The sequence below is a fragment of the Ammodytes marinus genome, assembly GCF_949987685.1.
Source record: "Ammodytes marinus genome assembly, chromosome: 13".
Taxonomy (NCBI): domain Eukaryota; kingdom Metazoa; phylum Chordata; class Actinopteri; order Uranoscopiformes; family Ammodytidae; genus Ammodytes; species Ammodytes marinus.
In genome coordinates, this window is record NC_137217.1 from 24,031,257 (window position 1) to 24,051,554 (window position 20,298).

Genomic DNA, 20,298 nt, shown 5'->3' on the forward strand with positions numbered 1-20,298 from the left:
TTGGCTTTGAGTTTATAGAAAAGGACTATATAGAAACAATATATTATTAATATTAGCAATCACTGATGTGGCCTCTTAACCTGGGTTTGTCAGTGCTCATTTAAATGATTTCCAGTCAATTGTTATGTTGTATTTAGGTGGCTCAAGAGGCTGAAGTGCATACCATTCAACTGCATTCAACAACAGTCACTTGTTTATTTCCACTTATCTTTCCTTTTGTAACGTCATGTATCTACTACATTTAATAAAACCAGCAATGGCTAAAATATTTCTTTAATGGTGGGACTTTATTTTAATGAGCAAGAATCAATGTACCATAATTTATGAGTATAATCGCCACTCTAAATATCTCTGAATAAAATTGATTATCAGTTCACTTTCCTTTATAACTCTAATAAAGATTTTAGATAATGTTGCATTGCCTAGGTTTCGCAGTGCTTCCTGTTAACCATGACTGCAATATAACAATTGAATGTCTTTAATAAGTGTCTGCAAAGTCATATAATACCATGAAAGATCCTGGACTTTAGGTTGGCTGTGAAGACACATTAATTGAGTATGTGCTTGGGCAGTGTGTTTGATTGACACATCAACAGTAATGCAGCAGTCCTGGGGTTACACTTCAGTTCAAACATAATGGTCAATAACAGTGTAGTGATGAGTTGATGAGTCTTTTCACATAATCAGGACCTGTTTAGCCGAAGTGAAAGGCTGCATGGCTGTGTCCAGGGCTCGACTGTAGTCTTGGAGGCCCACCTCGGTGCAGGCAGGAGCCGTCAGCTTCCCCTGCTGGATGAGGTAGCACAGTTCATCCAGCATGGTTCTAAATGCCCTTCCATCTGAGGAGAAAGTTTGTCGAATTTCTCATGCATTTTATTTTAAAATATTTAGTATCTTGCTTTATGAAAGAGGAGTATTTGATACCGTCTCACCATTTGCGTGATCTTTTTTCCACTGTGTGACCCAGAATCCCCGTACCTTTACATCTTTGAATATAAGTGCACTCTGGAGAGGATAAACATGTGTATAATGATTAAAAAGAAGAAGTTGTTTCTGTGTAATGTAGTGTTGAATCTGGTCAACCGTTGGAGGTTTCATCTTACCACTGGCACAGTAACGGGCTGTCTGGCCATCCCTCCATATGTCACCATAGATCCTCCAAACCTGGAATACATTATGTGGTTAGATTTCAGCGTCAGATATTAGATCATGTCAACAAAGACAGTTAGGCACTCTTACTGTAGATGGCGGAGCAGTTCTGTCGCACTCTTGCCTCCGACGCCATTCAGTGCCAATTTAGGCTTTGTACAGATCTTTTTAGGAAAAAAAAGAAAACATAAATATATGGGCCGGGGTCCGTTCTTATTAACAAATAGCCAAAGTCTTTAGGCCCACAGACCTTAAACAGGTCCTTAATCTCAGGTCTCCTCAGCGCATCCTCTGTGATCACATGAGTTGCTCCCATGGCCTTCAGCCTATCACTTAGCTGTGTGAACTCCGGCCTTTTAAAAGGAAAACACAATGTAGACGGTCATTACACTCATAAAATCTAGCAGAATTTATGACTGTAATGAGCAATGAGTGAGCAATTATGACAGAAACGTTTTGTAACCTGAAAATACTTAATTTACTTAGTAAAGTAGTAAAGAAAGCTGGGATTTTACTAAGTATACAACCACAGTTACACTAATATGACTTGAGTTCACCTGTCTCTGACCACATTTATAGTGTTAATTCCTCTTGAAGCAGCAATCTGTATTACAGCCTGCCCAACTCCACTGTTTGCTGCGTTCTGTATCACAGAGTCACCTGCAATTACAACGTTCGTGCAATGAAGTTTTGCAGGTGCGTGACGTTTTCCAATGCAAGTAGCACGTTCCGTGCTGTGAATAACGCCCATAAACCTGACCGAGACATACCTGGCTTTAGATCTTCAAAATCAGAGAGCATCCTGAGAGCAGTGCAGGGGTTCACCCCGAGCGTGGCAGCAGCCAACAGGGGAATGTCATTCGGCAGCGAGATGACATCATCCTCAGCTAGCACTGCCTCTGTCCTCCATGTCCCTGCTCACAGGAAAGGCAAACACTTTTCTAGTCTAGATAGATCTCCTGTTGGGAGACATCATTGTGACCCTGTGGAACTCATTCATGTAACTCAAAGCTGTAATTTACCTACACCGGCATCTTTTGGAATGACCCAGTCTCCTGTCTTGAGGGACTTCACCAGGCTGCCCACCTCTACAACCTTGGCCACACCCTCGTTACCCCCAACAGCTGGTAGGTCAGGCAGGATGGCATACGTACCTGAAAACACTAGTTAATGAACAACTGATCTTCATACTGTTAAAAAAATTGGTTTTCTTGGCTATCGTGTTCCTGCTGGTAGAGCTGCTTTTAAATGAGGCTACTGCTGAAGGGTGTTGCTGTCCAGTGTGGTGGAGGTAAATCACAAACCAAATACCTTGAATCATGTTGATGTCGGATGGGTTAATTGGAGCTGCAAGCATTTGAATCAGGACATCCTTTGCACCTATGGGGGGTAGATCAACATCTTCCAACCTGGCAACCAAAATAACAAATGTAATTCTTGTATAAATTATTTTTTATACAAAATAAAATAATTATAAAAATAGACAAAAAATTAATTAAAAGTTTCTTAAAAGTTTAAGGAAATGGCGGCTGGTTATTGTCCACCTCAGGTGGATGGTTGACCAGATGTACATTTGACAAACTAGCCAACTAGTCTTCATTATTGACGCCTTGTTTTCTCCTATACACCCCCCAGATATAGTTTGAAATACTTAAGATAAAGCATCTCATCTTTGTGTCTTCCAGTGTGGAAGAGGCTGATTGTTCCCCCTTGGGCCTAGGGTCGTTTGAAAAAAATATCCACTTCAATTGTTTGGCACTTTCTTGTACACTGGTTACTGGACCGCTATTTGCATGCTGTTTTCTATCAATGGGTTTTGATGGTATAGTTGCACATAAGCCATCAGAGTGCTTTTACTACTCTTTATCGCATGATTTCATACATTTTTCTTAATTTGTATATTAAAATTTTTCCACAATCTATCATTTTAAATATTGGTTTTCTTAAACATATATTTATTCATTTAAAAACTTTTTTTTTTACCAAGTTTGTTATAATTCATGTTGAGTACCATTGGGCGCTTTTCACACGCCAACCTCTGGGGGGCAGCACTGAGCCCATTACGACTCCGCACATCACAATAAAGCGAAGAAGGCGCCGCAATACAATACTTACGCGGGCTGTCAAAGGTGAGATTTATAATATGCTAGCAGTATTTGCGGAGTCCAGTTATCCAAAAGGAAATACTTCAAAAATGAAGACAAACTGGTTGGTATGGCACGTCTGGTAAACCAACCCACAGCCTCTCCCCTTAGCTTTAGCCTACTTTTAGACACTCGTTAACTCATGTTATAACAATATACTTGTCAGGGTATAAGGAACGAATAAACGACATGTGTGGTGTTTAAGCACTCTTACTGTAGGACTCGAGAAGGGTCTCCGTGTTTCCAGTACCGAAGAGCCTTGCATGTTTGTGTCGCAAGTCCAGCTGAATGACTGAATAGAGACGCGTTAGCATTACCGCTATTCCTACATTTTAAAACAGTGACGAAGCTTCTTCTGCACACTGTGTGAAGTGGCAGCTGCATTGCGATTCGCGACACGAGAGTTAGTTATACAAATAACACTTCTGTGCAACAATATTTGACATGTGAGCTGTGTCCCTCTCGGTCCTTCTCCTTCTAGCTGTACACGGCCATATTGGATTTTACATATGAGGTTGTGTCATTGAAAATATAAACAGAGAACAGCGCCACGGGTGGACAAGCGGTAAATCGCTCAGTTGGAAACTTAGCCTACCATCAGTTCTTTGGCTTTCAGGGGCCTGTTTCAGGTAGCTGGTTTTGAGGCAACCCAGAGTTTGTTCGCTCTGGTGGAAACTCAGGGTTTTCCGTTTCAGGTAGCAGGTTCAGTGCAACCGAGAGTCAGTTACTGCGGCAACATACGCCATGGGTCTAACCTGCTGGATAGGTGTTAGACCTACCCTGAGTTTGTTTTCACTTTACGCTGCAGCTCCGACTGAAGAAAGAGTCACTGTCACACGCGTCCCTGTACAGTTTGAAGCAAAATCACTCCATAAAAATCTCCATCGGGATGTTTTTATCATTTCCTGATGATTTTACGTTTGACCGATCATTTATCTGATCAGTAGCCTTGTTCTCAGCCCTCGGTCCGTTCATATAGGCGGCCACCTTACACATCGTGACATGCTCTACATTCAGATTAATAAACCTATTTGTAGCCTATTGTATGTTTTTTAACGTCTGTGCCACTGAACAGATTTATGTCAGGTGGATTCATGTAACGCTGCAGCTGCACGCGATCGTTGTAGTTCACTTGTGCGATCCTAAAGTCACAGACAAGCCTCGTTAAATAGCCTAATATGAATATAAAAATGATATAATAATTTAAACTGTGATCACTTGAGGAAAATGGATCTGGTAATAAATCAATCAGGCTCTTCAATGGAAACTGTCTCCTAATGTGTCTTGACGTTAATGTCTTTCACTCCCCATTTAAAAGAAGCGACAGTCTGTTCTGTTTACTGCACAGTAGGCTATTAGGCTATAGCTTGCCAACATATTATAGCCTACAGCAAATATAAAACACTATCAGCAATGCTGTGCTGCGCCAGCTTTATTACTTTACAGCTGATATGCGTAACTTTTTAAAATAGATATGGCTTCTCATACGGAAGCGAAATGATTATCTTGACAAAAAATGTTTGTTCTGTTTTTTTTCTGAATTGCCGAGGAGATTAGATCAGAGTTATGAGACAATATCCCGTTAATTCTTCTCCATAGGCTACCATAAACTCATTCGTTAATATTTCTAACTCTAGTGGGAGGAGCCGAGATTTCTTTTTTTCTTTTTTGAGAAGTGGAGAAGTGGGAGGATCAATCATTTGTTTCTTCTGTTTCCATGGTGAATCATGTTATCAGCGATCCATTGACGATGGCTTTTATGCACACGCTCCACCCAGAGTGAACACGCTCAGAGTTGATAAACCCAACGCTGATCCACTGTTCTGAAACCCAAAACCCAGAGTTGCTTATCAACCCTGCGCTCTGAGTTGACCAACTCAGAGCGCAGGGTTAAACCCAGAGTATGTAAAACCAGCTACCTGAAACAGGCCCCAGGTGTTTACCAGGCAAAAGGAAAAAAGAGGAATTGATTGTTTTTCTTTGGATGCTCACTTCACTGTGAGACTGTGAAATGTCTATTCAGGTGTTTCTCATTTCTGTTTTGAGTTGTAGCCCGTAGCCAATACAAATGTGCTCAGATGATGACCCCATCTTCTGGAAACCAGGGGCCTGTTTCAGGTAGCTGGTTTTGAGGCAACCCAGAGTTTGTTCGCTCTGAGTTAGTGGAAACTCTGGGTTTCCCGTTTCAGGTAGCAGGTTCAGCGCGACCGAGAGTCAGTTACTGCGGCAACATACGCCGTGGGTCTAACCTGCTGGATAGGTGGTTAGACCTACCCTGAGTTTGTTTTCACTTTACGCTGCAGCTCCGACTGAAGAAGGAGTGTCACTGTCACACGCGTCCCTGTACAGTTTGAAGCAAAATCACTCCACAGAAATCTCCATCGGGATGTTTTTATCATTTCCTGATGATTTTACGTTTGACCGATCATTTATCTGATCAGTAGCCTTGTTCTCAGCCCTCGGTCCGTTCATATAGGCGGCCACCTTACACATCGTGACATGCTCTACATTCAGATTAATAAACCTATTTGTATTGTATGCTTTTTAACGTCTGTGCCACTGAACAGATTTATGTCAGGTGGATTCGTGTAACGCTGCGGCTGCACGCGATTGTTACTGTTCACTTGTGCGATCCTAAAGTCACAGACGAGCCCTTTTATATTCATATTATAGCCTAATATGAATATAAAAATTACATAAATAATTATATAATAATTTAAACTGTGATCACTTGAGGAAAATGGATCTGATAATAAATCAATCAGGCTCTTCAATGGAAACTGTCACCTTATGTGTCAGACGTTAATGTCTTTCACTCCCCATTTAAAAGAAGCGACAGTCTGTTTACTGCACAGTGGGCTATTAGGCTACAGCTTCCCAAATACAGCGAATATAAAACACTGTCAGAAATGCTGTGCCGCGCCAGCTTTATTACTTTACTGCTGATATGCGTAACTTTTTAAAATGGACTATGTACTATATATTTTTTCTGAATTGCCGAGGAGATTAGATCAGAGTTATGTGACAATATACCCGTTAATTCTTCTCCATAGGCTACCATAAACTCATTCGTTAATATTTCTAACTCCAGTGGGAGGAGCGGAGAAGTTTTTTTTTCTTTTTTTGAGAAGTGGAGAAGTGGGAGGATCACGCATTTGTTTCTTCTGTTTCCATGGTGAATCATGTTATCAGCGATCCATTGACGATGGCTTTTATGCACACGCTCCACCCAGAGTGAACACGCTCAGAGTTGATTAACCCAACGCTGATCCACTGTTCTGAAACCGAAAACCCAGAGTTGCTTATCAACCCTGCGCTCTGAGTTAACCAACTCAGAGCGTATGATTAAACCCAGAGTATGTAAAACCAGCTACCTGAAACAGGCCCCTGGTCTAAAATCTTGTAAATCAATATATGATATCAAAGTTGGGTGTCTTTAATTAAAATAAATGTTCTATAATTTTCTAAAACGTTCGGCAGAGAACTACCCTGATATGATTGGTTCAAAATACTTAGTGTCTTGTAGTGTTTTAATGTGTTTACTATGTTTCTGATATATTATTCACATTCCAGCCTCATTCACTTCAGGAAGATGTTGAATGTAAGTTATTTAGTTGTAATGTCTTTTGTAAGATAAAGAAGGCAAAAAAAGAAACATGAATATTGACGTATTTACTAGGAAATAGAGCGGATCTTTACATGTAGAAACATAATCACAGTAATACTTTGAAAAGCCTACATGCTGCTCATCATTGAACATCTTGCCATCAAATCAAGATAACAGATCAAGATAGTTGTAGTTTTATGGCAGTAAACATTGATACATTCCTCGGTAATAAATGCACATTTATTCATTTTAAAAAAAAGTTGCTCCAGACATTTTTTTGATATAATGCAACACCACAAATGAAATGGCTGAATGGTCAAAAACAAGATGTACAATGAAAAGCACACATAAAGCAAATTGTGATACAAAATGACTTTTGCATGCTTCAAATCTTACCCTGAGCAAATAGTGGTACAGGTCTTTGGATTTTCAAGGTATATCTAACCCATCTAATACCCAACAATCATATCACAATAACACACCACTAAAGGGTTAAACAGGTTTGTTGAAATCAGAATGTCTTTCATCGATCTTGGTTTCCAAATTATACTTTGAAAACATCAAGCACAGCAAAATATTACAGACATTACAATACAACTTGTTACAACTGTCATTAAAACTTTATCCAAATAGTGGGTGTCAAATTCCCATCAAGAGTTTGACAGATGAGTTGGTCATCAGATATTCAAAAAAGACTGTCAATTACAGAAATGGTTAACAAAAGCCATCCATGTGTTCCTTTTTTTTTAAATGGAGAGAAAGGAAAATGTTACAGTTAGAGGGCACAATGGCACTGCAACTGTAAGTGGTTAACTCAACATAAAAATACACAGAAAAGGAAACCATTTTATCTAAGCAGAGCACTTACTTCAACAATCTTCATTTCATATCCTGAGTGGAATTATCAAAACAGTGTTTGCTGCTGCATTCTTTAAAACTCGGAAAACATTTAAACACAACCAAACAGCAAAGTATAATGCAAAAAAAAATTTGAGTGTTGAGTCATTCATGACACATTCTTTTTGTCATAAGCATTGATAGTCTGAAAAACCCAGTACTGGCCATGAATTGAGACAACCCCGGATTATATACTACTAGCCCCAATCCCTTTAACATCATTCTACTACATCCCCATCTACAACAATTAAAGAGGAAAAAATACAATTATAGCGGAACATTTTTCTTCATATCATATATCAGGGCAAGTTATATCAAAGATAAAGATTATAGAAAGACCATCACCACACTGGTTGGTAATAATCTTAGTTCTTGTATTACTTATTACTTACCAAATATAAGTCAAAAAGCTTGTCAATTTGAACGGTTTCACATCACAATCATTGTTTTTCGGCGACAATTTTAGTGTATTTCTCACGAGTAATAAGAAAAACTTTTACTTTGGCTCCTCGTACTATGCTTCTAACCGTGCAGATGAGCATTCAGTACCTGCTTAGTCTAGAATAAACACTCGTCGACTCCTTCCAATCAATCTGAAGTATTCCCTGAGTTTTCAGACTGACATTTCCTGAGATGAGTCTAAGAGTGTTTTTGTCTTCCTCAAGTAGCAACTGACTGTATAGGTTATATGAAAATCTAAAAATATATATAAAGTATGGAACATATAATCAAAAACAGAATAAACTGAATATAAAAATTGTATGCATCTTACACGTGATTAGTGCAGATAAACATTGCATTGGTTTTGGCATAGATAGAGAGAAAGATAGAGAAATATATAGATAGATATAGATAGAACAATGCGACTAATCTGGAAGGCTCCTTGTGCACAAAAATAGAAAATAAAATAATTGCGCAGCAAGGCAAAGAAAAAGAAAATCAGTTTGTCAGTCCTCATAATACTACCTATACAGGATGTACTGTATTGTTATTCTAATGTTGCAATATATTACTGTTGGTTCGGTTGCACTATTCATTATCGTTAAGGACAATGACAATGATATATCGAGCACATTTGTACAAAGTAATAGTACCTTGATGTTGAAATGGTGTTAACCAAATATACATTTGTGTCATAGGCGCTTTGAATGACAAGTTGCATTCTGGATAATTTAATTTCTACTGGAACATTCATTTCTGAGAGGCTTCAACAGGCGCAAAAGGAGAAGCGGTAAAACTCTTGGATGAAAATAAATAAGGAAAATGATTTTTTTTTAAAGGCTTTAGTATAATTTTACATATATATTAATTGAGTGTAAAAGTCTCCTCAGCTTCTCCTGTAAAACCAGAGTAAAATGCTGACTAGCTAGCTAGTTCTACATGCTCCTTTGTACAGGCTAGGTGTTCCTGAACTATTACCCTACTAAAGGTCATAGAGAGGTAAAGTTTTAAATAACTACCTAGAAATGGATCGCACTGGATATAAACGAAAAAATACTAGCCGTCCCACTGGCAACATCATAGCTGATTCTGCCTCATTTTATTCAAGTATCAAGAGAAGAGCTAGCTGGACCCCTCAGTAAATCAGTCCAGTTCAAGTATCTTTTTAAAAGTGATGATGTACATGTATTGGGTGAAAGTATCAAATTGGTTGAAATTCTATCAAATCCACAGTGAGGTAATTATAAAGCCAGCAGTATTTCACACAGCCTCCAGTTCCCTGAGAGGAGTGAGTTGAAGGTTGAAAAAGCAGTGTTTTGCTGCCCTCTCTTGGTGAAACTACGACTACACCCAGTCTAATAATCTGGCTTGTTTTTCTGCAGTCAGAAGTACAGCTAAGTACAACAGACCACATCCAGCATTGATTTAGTCGTGGACAGAGGTTTAAAAGATGTGTACTGTTCATAGCAATGCTGTGTAACTACTGTAGTGCAAAGAGGATTTGATATAATCCCAATTCAAATTACAATCTCAAACTGTATTCTGAGAATATTTAGTTTACCATCAGTGGTTAAAAAATTACGGTTATTGTGGCAAACCAAACATGCACCAATGAGGTAGACCGTGCACCTATAAAGCCAGCAAGATGCTGGATGAAAACAATGAAACCACAAAAAATAACTGACCAAAAATTGGAACCACTTTTGGTCTGACATTCATTTGGCCCCAGGATTACTGGATGGTCAACTTCAATATTGGCATATGCCAATACATTGCCTAAAGCTATACCCTAAAACCCGTCCCATGTGTTGCAAAACCCTCCCGTCCCCCATGCGATATGCAAACGAACATTCATTACAGAGGTACCAACTGTCACGTCTCTGCCTTGTCGGATAGTAAGGTGTAACAGTCAGGAAGTAGAGTAAATGGTAAGGCAGCAAAAGTTCCATTCTAAAACACACAGAGTATTATACGCAAACACATAAGAGGTATATTGCCCACAAGAGAGGCACAGTATCACAAAAAAAGCAGATTCTACAAATACTCATCAAAATAATCTGATATATGGCATTGCTCACTACAATCTCAAACCCGTCAAAAACAGCAGTGATTCAGAAATGTAGGGAGCTTCCTGAGTGCAATAATACAAAATTCCTGAGTGTTACACCAAATGAAAATAAACAAAAAGAAATTTCAGCAACATTTTTCACAAGCAATTTTTTGTAACCTGAGGTAGTTCCAAAAGCAGCTTCAATGGGTGGAAGGGGACCATGTGTCCCATCTCTCCATCAAAGCAGTTTGATTGGCCGCTGTGCTTCCCCCGGCGTCAGTGTTGCCTGATTTCCCGTTTAATCAGAGGGTTCTGGAGGTGGTGCCGAGTGGCTGTGCTCCTCCTCGTCTCCTTTCGAGGGGGACGGTTTTCCCTGAGAACCTGGTGAAGACTGTTGTGCTTTGATTGGGCAATTGGCAACCATGTGGTCGATGCTCTGGCAGAAATGGCACTTCTTGGGCTGGGGTGGTAACTTGCACTCTTTGGCATGATGGTCCAGGCCCCCGCAGTTGTAGCACCTACACGAATTGACAGCAGTTAGTCAAAGTTCAATAATGGATATCGTTTAAAGATTTGACCACAACAATGCAACCAGTACGAACATTTTAGTTTAAATGGTTGTTGACAATCATTTGCTGATTTACATATCCAGGAAAGCAACAATTATAGTCATTCGGAGTCGTATTCCTGGTCACCTGGCATTTCCAAATCCAATATTGACTATCCTTTCAGCTAGGTTTTTGACTCAAAATCATTATAGTTACATGCACATCTCTAACTCGGATATAAGATTGACCAGGATTATAATTGTAAAAACAGCCATCTATCAGGAAACTCTGCAAAGTGAATAGCAAGGAGGTAACGATAACCAAACCACATTTTGAGCAGATCGGGGCTTTAAGTATCACCTGTTTGCCACTAGATGGCCACAATTCAACAGGAACGACTTGAGTTTGCATTTGGTCATACATCCTGCAAGGGCATTCCAGGTCACATAGGATCACGCCAGGTTTAAAACAATTCGAGGCATGTCATGTTTCTTGGATGGTCAAAATGTGCCACCATGGACTACCAAAATCATCTCATTAGGAACCTTTAGGCTAGCAGAAATCTCTGGAAAATGTAACTATTCAAGTTGAAAGAATCATTTCCAAATGTAAGTGGCAGGACTCCTTTATTCCATGGACCTTGTATGGTTACCATGGCTTAAATCACTCATGGCATCGAAACAGCTTGCCCTATTTGTAAGTTTGACACTTCCAAAAGCTTCCCGTTGAACTCTATTGTAAGTACGACATCCGTTACTTTCATCGGCACTGAACTTTAGAAATGAACACCATAAGGGGTCAGCGGGAGCCATCGGCCACCTCTGTTCGAACACAACCTATAGAATGGCCACGCGTGGAGGGTCGCAAGACAGATGGGTGGTGGGCGTGGGGTGGTCAGTGTGTGCCACTGCAGACCCCCTGCCACCATTGTAGCGACAGATGAGGTATGGACAGGGCAGCTGCTGAAGGGGTCAGTATGGCTTTGTGGCAGTGGCCGTTGGGGTGGTGTCAAGGTCTATACCGTCACATCACAGAAGCTCTTTACATCAGTATCCATCAGGAGGAAAGTGGAGGGAAGGGGAAGTGGTCCCTTTGTCTAAAAAAGCTGCAGTAATGACCTCTGAACTCCGCCCCCTCAACCCATTTCTCTAACCCCCAATCTCAACCCTGCCCCCAGCCCTCTTGCATTTACTCATACACTGTTGCCATGGAAACAATGACCTTTCACCCCCTTGCCCGGGCTCTTACATCTGTGATCAATTAAATAGACAGGAGCATTTTCCCCACCCTCACTCATATACACACATATTCACAAAGGTGGTCCGTAAAATGTAGGCCTAAAAACAGCTGGTTCACTTTGGTGGCAAAACATGAACCAAGAAATAAGAATGATAATAAAACTGCTTATCTATATACATACATACATACACACACACACACACACACAACTATTGACTATAAATATGATCAATAAATTGTACATGCACCAATGAAACACCATCCAGTGTTGCATAATGATATACGCCAGAGGGTAACGATATCTTATCAATGGATCAGTGTGGTCTAGGGAGAGTTATTGAACCACAACGGGCCTCCTAGGACTCTTTGAGTCAGTAATGATCCCTGTTCTCACACTGACTACTCTCTGGCTCTAATCACAACTGACAGGAGGGTGAAGTTGATACACCTCTAACCCTGTTCTATATTGCTTTTCAAAGAAAGACCAAAAAATCTGTTTCAGTTGGAGGGACATTGTTGTCTCTGCATGAAACCATTCATTATTCAGACAAAATGTCATGAATAAATATATATGTGCTGTATATTTTGTAACTTTCACAAGACCTGAACTCATTAAAGTGCAACAATGCATAGAGATATTTTTGGAATAGGCTACATTTGTTACAGTAAACAAAAAATTCCTATTCCTGAGAAAAGAAAGTACACGAGTAAGATAAAAAAAAAATTATCAATGTTTGTTACTCAAATATTGTTTTTATAATTTTGGTTTTGGTATTGGTAGAAGAGGTTTAGGGAGAGAGTCGGTGAGTATGAATTCACTTGGGGCCAGCAGATTTAAACAGTTATTGATCCAGGTCACACGTCAAGCCTGCTGGTGTGACCCTTGCTAGGGCTGGAGGTGGGGGTTGGGGTTCAGGAAGAATAAGGACGATGGGGAGAAAGTGAAACACAATTGTGTTGAACCGAAGTGGACACAACAATGACTGTTTGTGGACTGCTGAGGGTCTCCAATGCAAAGGTGGATTATCTATCGCTGTCCAACGAAAACCACACATCTCAAAAATTGGTGATTCGTTTTGATTTTAGGAAAGTTGATGTTTTCGATATGCATGGTTTTTCCCTGGGCAGTGAACATGTATGAGATGTCCTGTTCGATAATACAAATCATATTTTTGATCCAAAGTAAAATTCTTAAATTAATAGCTGCCATGGATCCAGCTTGATTTTCCACGCTTTCTGTTATTTATTAGTGTGCATCCAAACACATTTTCACAGTTTACTTGACACTGGTTTATCGTTTAGATGTCTTTTCTGTTCTTTCTCAGTTCATCCCTGCTTACCTATCGCCCTTTGAACGTCGCTTCTGGACCTTCTTGCCTTTGGGTCTCCTTTCACTGCCCACACAGTGGATGCCACTCGGACCGGTGACGCGCTGCGACTCCAGGCCCTTTGATGACTTCTTGAAGGTAAACTCGACCAACTCGCTTTCCTTCAGGCTGCGGAAGCCTTCCATGTGTAACTTGCTCTGAAAAGAGACACACAGAGAATTTGGCATCAAAACTACTGTTTGGGAAACTCCAGTTTTTGGGTGACTTAGGTTTGTCAAGCCATAATACAAAATGTAGGAAGAGTCAACCAACAAAAGGTTGGGGATCGTTCTTAGTAGGATATAAATATATTGATTGACAGATTTTTTTTAAATCCTGCCATTTTACAAACAACCAGGGACCAAATTGCCTCCACAAAGAGATTCTGGATACTTCGGCCCCTTAAGAAAACCCCCAACAATTCTTCACCGTGTGAGACCATCAGAGCCTGATAGCACTTATCAGGTATTTTAAGGTGATCATTATGTCTCACCTGATAAACAAACAAGCACTACAAAGCTTGCTGTTCCCACTCTAGATATCAGTTTGTAGACATAAGACCTTGCATAAAAAGGCACTGTTGCATTAATGCTGCTTTGTCTTTTAGCCGTGTTTGAGTGGTAAATTTGTCATCAATCAACCCATCCCCCGCTCTAGAGGAACGGCATTCCACAATGCTGCCCCCACCCCATCCCTCTTCCCACCCACATCATAAAGCTCCACTAACACACTGACCACCACATCTAACCCTAAACTGCAGGATGCAGGGTTTGGTGCTACGGCTGGGGGGTGGGGTGAGAAGGCAGCGTGGCTTCTCTGGGAGGTTGGGGGTCAGGGTGACATTCCTTGGATAGTTGTTTGGCAGAAAGAAGTGGAAGAAAGAAGTTGAGAGAAAGCACAAATGATTGATATCTTCCTTTTATATCAGTGATTGTAAAAAGTGACTTATTTGTTTTATGTAAAAAAAAACCTGGTTCCATTATGTAGTGATTGAATAGGAACATTAGAGAGGCGTGTTAGATGAATTGATCAACAATGGAACTGGATGTTTGAATTTGCTGAGTAAACACTTACTTAGCCTCCTGCCTAAATACATATTCACGGAAATGATGGTCACCTGGTGTGACCTTTGTAGAGATTCTTCTTTTGTCTTGCCAGAAGCATTTCCGATTCCAGGGAAACGTAATGAGACATGAAGGAAGGTGTTAAGGATACAATCTGGCTAATACAGGTTGGGAACCCCCTCTCTAAAATTCCCTTGGTGGGGCTGTGAGATTAACTTGTCACAACTCAGAATGTTGACACAGGAAGAAAGATCTATGATGTAGCAAGTTTGTTTTGATAGACATTAATCCCGTTTTCTTCCTTTAGTGTTGGAGTAAAGTCACATTCACCGGTAATAATAAGCAACGGTCTGCACTCCACAGACCGTAAACCCACCAGGAATCAAACTGAGCTTCTCAAAGCACACGGTGTATTGTGAGTGCTGTCTCTAAACCAAATCCAACAGTATAACCCTATTATTTAAAGGATGCAAGTAGTAAATATTAAAGCCGCAGCTTCAGAATGATCAACCAACAAGGACACTTCAGCCCTAAAACTTTACGTTGGAATCATTACAAACACAGCCACAGTAAACCACAACGCAACTAACAAAACCTTCCATAATATGAGAACAAAAACAAGCAAATGACATACTCTAACGGCATTGAAACACAATTGATGAACCATGACATTTGAGTGGCACCATGGACATACGCAGAGCCCCAATCCCATCAGGCCTCTCTGCTCTGCTGACCGTTAACCCACTTCCTCTCCCATGTGTGACCTTCCCCACCCCCATAACGTATCTTCAGCAGCCACATGCCCTACATCAGGTTATCCACACACACAGGTACAGATCATGGTGGGCCCTAAACATCAAGGACCAAATGCTGAGGTGCTATTAGTGGGGTCTACAGTGAACTCTGTCAAGAATGAGTGTGGAAGCCAAGTGAGGCAGAGAAAGACATCAGAGCAGCGAGGGACAATAGTAGGACTACTGCTGAGACAAAGAGGGGCTCGGTCACGGTTGAGGGGTGCTTCATTCGGATGCATGGCTCCATTGTCCACCTGCACAAAAGGCCAGTGGACCCTGGGAGTTAATATTCCTTGACATGCGGCCACTAATTTTAGGGTTGAGGCCTTTAACGTTGCCATAACCCCTTCACATATATCATTGACACGCGTGTGTCTACCTTTCTGTAGTAACTGAGAGGGAAGTAAGTCATTGGTTATGCATTGCTCGTACATAAAACGAGAGCACATTGTAAAGTTACTATTTAGGTAAAGCAGAGAGCATTACAACGTTTCTTTCTCAATTCAAGCGTCCTATTTTTTTTAAGCTTCATACTAAAGCAGTTGGCAGTATACCATCCAATCCATTTGTTTCTATTTATTTTAAAATGCCTGTTACCACTGGAGCAACAAACTGTAAGTGTCTATCACCAGTTTAACCTATGCTTTGGTTTGCGATATGATTAATCAGGTACCAACTTCCTGTATAGTCAAACAATATTTCAGTTACAACTGCTGCACATGACATTGACAACTCTCTATATGCATCATCACAGGCAAATAAATGGAAAAACTACCAAGTGTGGAACATGCAGTGTGGATGGTAGGCAGACTTTAAATGGTTGTATGTAGAGAACATTAAGTTAAATCTTTGAAATAGAGGAATTGCTCTTTGATCGACAAATGTCTCAACAGCATTATGCTTTGAGGAGTGCTGGCATTGTGTAGAAAAGGCCATTTATCTCAAGTAAACCCAGAAACTTCCGTTCATCTTTAAAGCTATAAAATAGTGCCACACACACATAGAGGGGGTTGTGCAGACAGCAAAGAGCCTTTAATCACTTTATGGCAGGAACCTTGAGGTGAATGAGCAGCTAGTGGGGACTCTCATTCACATGCTAAGCCTTTATCTTATCAGACAGAAATGGAGGCACTCACTCACATGAGAAGTAGTGGGGAAATGTAACCCCTCCCCCTCTTTACATCCCAACTCAAAAGTTGTACATGAAAAGGTGAATGGAAGTTTTCCGTAAACCTGGATGAACCGAGGAGTTTCCTTTTATCTCCTCAGACTGAGGAAAACAATAAAACCTCAAGTGAAGAATCAAAAGATATGTTCGATTAGATGAATAATTTTAAAAGCTTTTGTCTTGTCTTGAAACATATGCAACCATACAAGGTCAAATGTGACATCCAATCATCATATTAAAAAAGAAATAAACTCAATTATTGATCATTCATCAATTACATCATTTTAAGGGCCAGTTTTCATGCCGCTCACACAACAGCACCCGCTGAGATCTATATTCACCATTAAGCATCGATGCCTGCTTATTAAAGAGCGTTAGCTGTGAGCACACTTTTGTGTCTCCGTCACTTTATATCAAAGGCCCTCTAAAAAAAACCACGAGGGAGGCCTGCAGCCCTCCTCTGGCTCCAACACGTGTTCCCTGAGGGAGAAACACCCACCATACACACACTGCAAAAGAAAGGGTTAAACATTTAGCATAGGCATAATTACGTTCCTTTCTTAAAACGCCTGCTATTCAGTGTTTTGACACAGTGTTTTGACACACTTTAAATTTTGTTGGCTTTTTGTTTGAGTAAATTTTACTCCAGTGAGTCACTGCTGCCTTAGTTTCTCAGAAAGTAAAGGTTGAAAGAAAATGTAGCCTGAATTAATTAGGCTGCATTGGAAACAGGTGGGATGAAATTCACTTTGACTTGGGGAAGTTAGGAAATTGCACTTTTTCCAGACTTAGACATTGTGATATTTTTTGCAGCGTGGGTGGGATGCTCAAGTAATTCACGTCGAAAGGTAACATCGCCGCTGGATTTTTATTTCGTTAGTAGTTTCGGTTTCAGCGGAGAGTAGCCCTACCTGATGGACAAACACATCAACCGGCTCGTCCAGTGGCACTCCCTCCCGGTTGGTCATGGACAGGAACCCGAAGCCCATGCGGACGTTGAACCATTTGCACACGCCAACCCCGTGGAAAGACTGTGAATCCTCCTCGGTGCTCGGTCCCTCATCCTCCTCGGGCTTACACACTCCTGCAACGAAAAGTAGACGTGTTTACGGAAGGGAATGACAAATAAATAAATGTAAACGTTTGCAAATGCTTAGATGATTGAAATGCATTAACTTTATCCAAAAAAGGGACATTTTCAGAGAGGTATAAAAGTTTTCTTCCCATTATTTCGCGTGGCTGCCTGATCAATCAATATGATTAAATGCAATGGACACACTAGTAGCAACCCCAGGTTGTATTTTGCCTTAAATTTGAATAAAACGATCCCCCAAAGCAATGCGATCTTCTAAAGGAGTAGCCAGGGGTTTGTGCAAAATAAGTGATCTTGGAGGTTGCATGATGTCAAACATTTCTAAAGAGCGATGAATGCATTGATAGACACGGGGATTACACATCACGCGTGCGAACAAAGCCATAACATGTCCCATTACAATCAGATGGACAGTTAATCAGAAGACAAGTTAATTAACTCAATGTTATAGCCTACCTAACAGAAAAATTAACTTAATTCATCTTATTCTGTTACTCAACCTGGGAATTCCTGGTTAGAAACGGAGCCCATGTTTTCAGTTCTGCCTTGAGTCCAAATTAGCACCCAAGCTACAGTATCCTTTTTAGCCCTCAAACTGGGAAATCCTCACAGGTTGCCACTTTCATGCAAAATGCTGTGAAAGACAGACACTGCGCACCGAGAGGGAAAGCGGGAGAGGGAGGTAAACAAAAGGGGGCTGGCAACCTAACCCTAAACAATGAGGGATGGTGGGGGTCAGTGGGTAGTTCTTCCTTTTTTCTTTGCAAAAAAAACCCCTCTAAAACAATGTAAGGACACACAGACCCTCCAGATAGCACTCCATCCATTTCCAGAGATAGAGAAACCCCCAAACATACCTTCTGCCATGTTTAGTTTAGCCCACTCCGTGTCCGCTGCTGCTGCCTTCTGGCTTTCTTTCTCTGAAACGCGTTTCTCCCCTCTCTCTCTGTCCTGCAGCGGTCAGCTCTGTTGGTCAATACAAATGACAATTTTCCAATCCAAACGAAACCCCCCACACTCTCGGTCATGTCCACGTGATTCACAATTATAGTCCCTAAGGATGGATTGTGATGGAAGGGCCCAAACGTGGGAAGTGACCAATCACTTCTAACCGAAAAAGCCCTGTATAATATTGTCATAATTCCATAATTTTTTCATATTTCAAAGACTTCTTTGGTAGGCTACTCGCAGTAACTTTATGAATGTGTAACAGGAACTGTCCAATTGTCAGTTATTTTATTTATTTGCAGATTTGATTGCCCATATTATATGTTTTTCGAAAACAAACACTGCTCAACCAAAAGGTGTGACACTAGAATTAGCCTACACATTTCGACCCCCTTATCATATTTTCTTAATGCATGATGGTTTGGGGGCATTTAAAATCAATTTTGGTTTCATTTACGTGTTTTGTTTAAAAAAAAACAATGATATATTTCAAAAAGACAATATTCATAGCCTAATACTCCATAGCCTGTCTCTCGCCATGTGTTCATTCGTTTCCTTGCATGAGCTTGTTGCTGTCCCAACACGCCAAATAAAGGATTGTAATGTTAATCCAGATGATACATGGAGGGGGGGGGGGGGGGGGGGTGATGTTCTTACAATTCAGGAGAGGAGTAACAACTGAGTAGGGAGGGTTAAAATATAGAAACGACGGAATACTTGAAATAAACGAACGTAGGCTATAAAAAAATAGGAGATATCCTATTTTTCTTGCAAACAACCCACAATACAAGTTGGCAGCATGAAAACAAGCCAAGCTGGTCAAACGAATTCAAGGATCAATAGTGATTGATCACATCATGTTAAGATGTTGACTCGTGTCCTTGTGGACATGATGGATGAATCAAAGACAGAGGAGAGTGATATTTTTTACCAAGCTTAAAGTGGAAGAGTCCAAAGTTTAAGAAAAAACCCCGAACGACTTATATAATCATATAGGCCTAATAATAGACTAATAAGTTTAAACAAATAATAATACATCAAAACTAAATGATACATTAAAAACATTAAACTCAGACATTAACGTCCTTGCATAACGAAAAAGCCTAAAGATAATATTAAGAAATAAAAAGTGTTTTTGAAAAATTAAGTCGTTCTAATTATAGGCAGGCCTACAAACAAACATGAACCAAATTAGATGTGTATTTTTATATGTAGTTAATGTTTAGTGTGTGTGTGGTTAGTGTTAGTTTATTTTAATTTCGACCAGACTTAGACAGAGAGATTTATCAGTCGGATTAGTTGGATTGATCGGGGAAGATTACCTTGAAGTTTATTTATTTATTTTATTTCACACAGCTCCACCTCAGCCTGTATCATGATGGACGTTTCAGAGGGTACCTGTCGATTTCATCACAACTACCACAACGACCCCTTGTGGACCCTCAAAACACGCGTCTTTATGACATTAAACAAACCGAATGCATTCAATATCCCAAAGTGATATAGGCCTACCCAGGAGAGAAGCTTATCGAGAGAGAAAGCTATAGGTCCATATCAATGTTTTCAAACGTTTGGTGATTTCGAAAAAAAGAAAAGAAAAATAAATATATAGGTTATGAAACAAATGTGTCAGTTATCTTTATAAAACTGCAATTCACTAGATCTAGACACAGGGTGTCAATATTCCCGGCAGTACCCGAAGGCAGCATGGTGAAGCCTCCTTGTGTTATATAAAATGACCACTAGATGTCAACATACTTCTGAACTCATCGTGTGAAGAGCATGCCAC

General features: G+C 40.3%; 2 protein-coding genes across 2 annotated transcripts; both read right to left on the bottom strand.

Annotated features, from left to right (window-relative positions):
• Positions 1–38: 38 nt before the first annotated feature.
• On the bottom strand, positions 39–3,780 carry mecr (mitochondrial trans-2-enoyl-CoA reductase). The gene is made up of 10 exons (XM_080038797.1): positions 3,508–3,780; positions 2,461–2,558; positions 2,172–2,303; positions 1,920–2,063; positions 1,707–1,809; positions 1,400–1,502; positions 1,240–1,313; positions 1,104–1,164; positions 933–1,005; positions 39–839 (listed from the first exon to the last, which is right to left on the bottom strand). Exons 1-10 carry the CDS (start codon positions 3,675–3,677, stop codon positions 676–678), a joined length of 1,122 nt encoding a protein of 373 aa, XP_079894923.1. The 5' UTR covers positions 3,678–3,780; the 3' UTR covers positions 39–675.
• Positions 3,781–10,586: 6,806 nt separating this feature from the next.
• On the bottom strand, positions 10,587–18,092 carry lin28aa (lin-28 homolog Aa; the record flags this gene model as incomplete). The annotated part of the gene is made up of 4 exons (XM_080039462.1): positions 10,587–10,806; positions 13,416–13,600; positions 17,380–17,552; positions 18,062–18,092. 4 exons carry the CDS (start codon positions 18,090–18,092, stop codon positions 10,587–10,589), a joined length of 609 nt encoding a protein of 202 aa, XP_079895588.1.
• Positions 18,093–20,298: the final 2,206 nt, after the last annotated feature.

What these genes read in the sequence shown, in the direction of transcription:
- mecr (XM_080038797.1), bottom strand. Translation starts at nt 3,677, where the DNA reads ATGCAGCTGCCACTTCACACAGTGTGCAGAAGAAGCTTCGTCACTGTT. An exon ending in TTTTGAAGATCTAAAGCCAG is followed by an intron (nt 1,810 to 1,919) that starts GTATGTCTCGGT and finishes TTGTAATTGCAG; the next exon opens with GTGACTCTGTGATACAGAAC. An exon ending in AGCCCGTTACTGTGCCAGTG is followed by an intron (nt 1,006 to 1,103) that starts GTAAGATGAAAC and finishes TATCCTCTCCAG; the next exon opens with AGTGCACTTATATTCAAAGA.